Raw genomic sequence first — 6000 nt, 5'->3', positions numbered from 1 at the left:
CGCGGGAATCCACTTCCTTGGATTTCCTCCTCCCCTTCGCGTTTTGACCCTGCCGCTCTCGCTCCCCTTGGCCTCCCAGATCCGCTCAGCTACTCGCCCTCTCCCGCCGCGCCCCGGCCCCGCCTTGTTTGGAGCTGGCTTCGCACCTGTACCGGAGCGGTGCGGCTAGTGGGCACTGGGTCGCCCGTCATCGAGGGGGATCTCAAGAGGCGCTTTAGGACCCAGCGGCGCAGCGGGAAGGTGCTGATCCCATGTGCTCCGGTCCCCTCCCCCTGCCTGCCTGCCTCTATTGTCTGAGGCTGAGCAGCCCGGCGGCGGCGGCCCGGGCAGGGATGCGCGGCTTGCGCAGCGCACCGGCGATCGCGCACGGCTGGCGGCGCTGACTGCCCGCTCGCACCTGGAGTTTGGCGCCGCAGCGGAGCCGGACTGCCGTGTGTTTGTGTGTTTGTGTGTGTGTGTGTGTGTGTGTGTGTGTGTGTGAGAGAGAGAGAGAGAGAGAGAGAACATGCGCTCCACAGCGCCGGGAGTGGGGATCTGAGCCGGAGTTGGGAACGGATCGGCTCCTGGAGAATGGAGCCCCCTTGTGCTGCTGCCCGCTGGCTCTTGCTGGCCGTCGCGCTGCTCAGCCTGCGCGCCCCCGAAGGTGAGTCCTGGCTGGAGCTTGGGCTCCCTCGCCGATCCAGCCCCCAGCTCCCCCCCGCTGCTTTTTTTTTGCCCCTGGCTGGGAAATGGGGGTGCGATCGCGACTTGCATGTGGGGGTCTCGCGTGTTCCTAAAGCGATGGAGCGCCCTCCCCCGTCAGAAACCGATGCCGTCCCTTCCCCCTGGTAGGGACCCTCTTTTAAAAAAAGCAGGTTTTGAAAAACTATACTGCCTTCACTTCGGATCTCCATGGAAACAGCTGAACATCTCTGCGCGTGTTCGGGGTTTGTGTGCGTGGGGAGCCAATGGGCTCTTCTCCCCCTGCTCCCCCGCTTCGGACCCTTGAGCGCTGCTCCCTGATCTCCAAGGAGGTGCCCCTCCATTTGTTTCCCGGGCCAGCAATTCTCCCACCCCACTCGATCTCCTCAGGTTGAAGTGGAGCATCCTTTCGACCCCCTCCACCCCGCATTTTCATTTATTTGTTTACCGATTTACATGCCGGCTTTCAAAACAGAAGTTTTCCCCAAGGTAGCTTCGGGACCGAGCCAACTCTGGGCCCCCACTCTGCACCCCATAGGACCCCCCATGTGCTTTGCGGTTGCTATCTCATCTTTTATGCGCCTTTCCTCTACCTGCTTCTGAAAGGGGTGGGGGTGAGGGAAGAAACAGATTTCCCCAGGACTTATCTTGAAATGCAAATGCCTCTTCAGTTGCTGCTGTAATTTAATTAGCTTTTGGTAACCCCCACCCCTTTTTTCAGCAAGACATGATTATTCCCCACAGTGTATCTCCCCCCCCCCACCCTCCAAGCCTGCAAGATGCGTAGACTACTTGCAAATGATTCAAGCCTTAGAGCTGATACTTCTTCCCTTGGGAAGCTGAAGCTGATGAAATTGTATATTGTGTGGAGAAAGAGAGAGCAGAATTCTACCTGTTCTGGCTGAACCTCTCCCCTCAAATGCTCCACCCTATTCCCCAGTCCTCACTTCAGCCTTCTGAAGAAGCTTTTCTCCCAATATGGGTCCTTATGCTGATTTATTTGTGCCTGCTCTGACACTGTTACTGTTATCTGACTTTGATGTTCTACAATCATTTTTCCACAGGCAATTTGTTGTAGTCAGAATGTGCCAATAGTCTTGCCTTGGTTTAGAATCTCTTATCAAGGCTTATAAATGACCACATACTGCTGTAGTGAGTAGCAACACTTTTCAGCTGTGCTGAAGAGTGAGCATTTCCTCCACCGTTTCCTCTTTTAAGCACAGTTGTTGAGATTATAGCACCAATTCTCCCAGCTCTAGTATAAATTCCTATTAAGCAGAGGGTGCCAAGCAGTGCTTCTGCCCCTTCACTAATGTTAACTGCACAACTGTGCGCCTGGCTGATTTAAAAACTGCCTCCAGAGCCATATGCACAGCCATTGATGAAGGAATACGACCTAAGTCGATCCCTTAATGCAGATGGCTTTTGGCTTCATGAATGATATCCTCCACAACATATCTCTGGTGGTTTTGGTCAAAGAAGAGGCGCCCAACATTGTTTTGATCAGATTGTTCCTGTGTTGAATTCTTGTTCCATGCACAGAAAGCTCATTTAGTCTCCTTGGAGCAAAGGATGCTTCTGAGCATCAGTCATCAACGGAACCATTTAAAAAGTGATGAATAAATCCTCCCCTTGGTCCTGTTCATTCAAGGGGAGCCTGTGAAGCTACCAGGAAATTGTTATTGCCTGCAAGATCTCAAAGCGGTGGCGGATACATTTATTGTTCGCAGTCGCTGCTTTTGAAGTGATTGCAGAACTGGTGGGTGCTTTAGATGGGAGCATCGCTGGGGAAAAACTGGTGTACAAGATGGCATATCAAAGGAAGAGGGTTCTGATGGTCAAAAGAGAGAGGGAGAGAAGCACAGGGAGATGATAGATAGATAGATAGATAGATAGATAGACAGACAGACAGACCTTGAAGGGTGTTGCACCCACCCACCCACTGAGGTTTGTTTGGAAGGAAAGCGGGGAAACTCAAATCAATCCAAGAATGAAGAGGACAGGTTATATATCTGGATCATGTTGTCCAGCTGACGAGGGGGAAATTGATGGAAGAAATAGTGATTAGCAGGGGGGGGGGGAGCAGAGGTGACAAGAGGTTTCGCCCTAAGGGAGGAAGAAGCTAAATTTGTAAAGAGCCCACTTGTTTCCTTTCTCCTTCTGTAACCTAGAGGGGCAGGGTGTGATGTCATGGTATCTCTCAGCCATCTGCTGCTTCCTCAGGGGAAAGTCTGTGACCCGACCCAGAGCCTGTGGGAGGTGCGATAAGGGATCCCCGCAGGGCTCAACATCATTAATGCTCCGCATGCAGAGGATTGAGTGGGGAGAGCAGAACTGCTCAAGTTTATGGAGGTTGCATTATGGCCACAGATGCACAGCTCCGTCTGTGTGTAGCTTCATTGTTAGGGGCAGCTGTATTGTTAGTAGGTCACAGCAAACACAACAAAAAGAGTCTTGTGGCACCTTAAAGTCTTAGCCGTTTTAAAAATGACGTACAGGTATGCCATAATAAAATTTGTTAGTCTTCAAGGTGCCACAAGACCCTTACTGTTGGGCAGAGCACTTCTACACCCCCACTATAATGACCTCCAAGATCAGTGCAATATAGTCAGGATACTGTCCTTGTCTGGCAAACATAAGATGAGGAGGACAGGATTGCACTGTCCGTTTGTGGGATATATGATTTTCTTTGGTCAAAAAGTATTTTTTGTAACTTCTACATGGCTGTCACGCAATTAAAATGTGCTGTTCCAAGTTTGAGTGAAGGGTATCCTTGCTCAACTATTGTAAAAAGTTATACATGCTCTCAGGAGTAGATTTAATTTTTCTGGTTTTCAAAAAAATGTGATTTTTTAAAAAAACATCTTTGTGGAAAAAGAGGGGAGTGTAAGGTTTTTTTTAAAGCGCGCGCGCGCGCGCACACACACACACACACACACAAACACACTTTTGGGGTAAATGTCTAATAAAGCCTAAAATAAACTTCCTTTTGTAATTCACCCTTATCTCCAGATTCCTCCCCCTTTCAATCTCTGACTTTCACTATTGCTTTCTTGGTCCCTTCATGTCTTTTATTTGCTTGCTTAAGGGAATCTGATCTCCTCTGAAGATTTCTTTTTGTGTGTGCCCTTTTTGTCCCTGTATTTCCATTTCCTTTGTAGTGCTGGATGGCAGACTGTAATAATATTTTGGTTGGGGCGTTCCTAATTCCCTGAGCTGGGATGGCATACGCAGAGCAAGAGGATTTGGGTGGGGAATTACTTGCCAGCTCCCATCTAGGGATTTGGCTTTTTAGTCTTTTTGAAAACTTACTGCTTTCCCTGAATCACAGCCAGTATTTTTTGTTTGGTTGCTCCACTAGTGCCTAGAATCTGACTGATGCTGACTCTCCTATTTAGCCCAAAGAAGAGAAGGTTCATTTATGTATTAAATTGATATCCTGCCCTTTCTCCCAAAGAAGTCCAGGACAGCATCAGGATTAAAGGGATACAGGATAGTGCACTCTGAATATCTGCCATGTGGAAGGTGGAGCAGACTTTTTTTTCTGCTGCTGCTGCTGCTACAGAGGGCAGCTCTAAAACCAGCGGACAGAAATTGTAGAGAAGAAGATTTGGGTTAAACATTAAGAGAAATGTACAAGATATTCAAAAGTGGGTCAGGCTGCTTTGGGAGGTGGTGGTTGGTCTCTCTTCCACATTTAAGCAGACTTGATAGCAATCTGTCAAGGATGATGTCATTGCACCCTGCATTGTTGGTGCTGCCTTGAGGAGGGGTTGAACTAACATGACCTCTGAGGTCCCTTCCAGCTCTGTCATTCTACGATTCTCACCCAACATCACTTGGCCAACTCTAGCAGAGCATGAATGTGTATAGCGCAGGGGAATGGGAGGGCTTGTTCTTCATTCAATGCTTGCAAGCCCATCCATGCCTATGGCTTGGTCCTTGTCCTCCAGGGCCGCACCTGTGTGACACACTGAGCTCATAGCATGGGAGAGTTTGAAGGGACCCTGAGGGTCATCTAGTCCAACCCCCTGCAATGCAGGACTCTCAGCTAAAGCATCCATGACAGATGGCCTTCCAACCTCTGCTTAAAAACCTCCAGTGATGGAGAGTCCGCCACCTTCCGGGGAGCCCATTCCACTGTCAAACACCTCTTACTGTCAGAGAGTTCTTCCTGATGTTTAGTCGGAATCTCCTTTGAGATTGTCACGAACAAAGGTGTTTGGTTTGGTGCTGTACCCTTATTTCTAGATGCACGTGGCGGGAGCAAAAAAAAAGGTGCAGTGTTAACATGTCCACGAACACAGCTGTGCCAGGACCACATCCTGCTTTGGTGCTTTCACTTTAACCCAGAAGAATTGGGTGGAATCCTTGTAAAAAACAGGGATGTGACAACTCATATTGATATTATATGCCACCCAACCCTACAAAACATGTGATAATCACAAGCACAAAACGAAATGTGCAGATACGGTAATATTAGAGAAATATGGGTGAAATAGATGGTTCTGATCTCTCTGCTCTTGTCTGCAGTGGTAGTGGAGCAGGGTTGGACTCTATGGCACTTGCAAGATCAGGGACACTGGGAAGATTGCATTCAGCCACCCAAAACTGTCCTGTTCTTATAGCCCTTTGTGTGCAGTTTCTTTGCATGTGGTGCCCTTTGAAGAATTGGCTGTACATTAGCTTCTGGCATTGGGGGACCAAGCCAGAGCAGTGTTAATGGGTTGGATTTGAATCAGTTAAACCTGGGCTCAAACCTCCACCCAGCCAGAAGGAGCTCACCTACTGTGCATCATTTGGACAATCTGTGAACCCATTTTACAGAACTATAACCAGAATCTATTGCAAATGCATACATATCTGTATCTATCTATCTATCTATCTATCTATCTATCTATCTATCTATCTACCTACCTACCTACCTACCTACCTACCTACCTACCCATCATCTACCTACCTACCATCTATCTATCATACTGGGATAGCTCAGCCAGCAGAGCATGAGACCCTTAATCTCAGGGTTGTGGATTCAAGCCCCGTGATGGGCAAAATATTCCTGCATTGCAAGGGGTTGGACTAGATGGCCCTTGTGGTCCCTTCCAACTCTACAATTCTATGATTGTCTAGGGCCAGAATAAAACAGATAACCTCCACTACACTGGAGGAATGGTGGGACAGGAATATTCTAGCGTTGGGGAAATGAACAGCGTCATTTTGAGAGAGCACCCCCGCATGCTAGAATATGGCGTTTGGGTGATTGGCCCTTCACAATTGGAGGAGAAGGGATGGTGGACTTGCTGCCTGCTAAAAAAAGAA

General features: G+C 48.7%; 1 protein-coding gene across 1 annotated transcript in view; it reads left to right on the top strand.

Annotated features, from left to right (window-relative positions):
* Window positions 1-439: 439 nt before the first annotated feature.
* TMEM132A (transmembrane protein 132A) overlaps window positions 440-6000 on the top strand; it is a 25116-nt gene continuing 19555 nt past the window's right edge. Inside the window, exon 1 of the mRNA XM_035123977.2 lies at window positions 440-643. Coding sequence (XP_034979868.2) covers window positions 571-643 — 73 coding nt within the window. The 5' untranslated portion in view covers window positions 440-570. The remainder of the gene's footprint in view (window positions 644-6000) is intronic.

Source organism: Zootoca vivipara, chromosome 1 (genome assembly GCF_963506605.1).
Source record: "Zootoca vivipara chromosome 1, rZooViv1.1, whole genome shotgun sequence".
NCBI lineage: Eukaryota > Metazoa > Chordata > Lepidosauria > Squamata > Lacertidae > Zootoca > Zootoca vivipara.
This window is presented reverse-complemented; position numbering and strand designations above follow the sequence as displayed.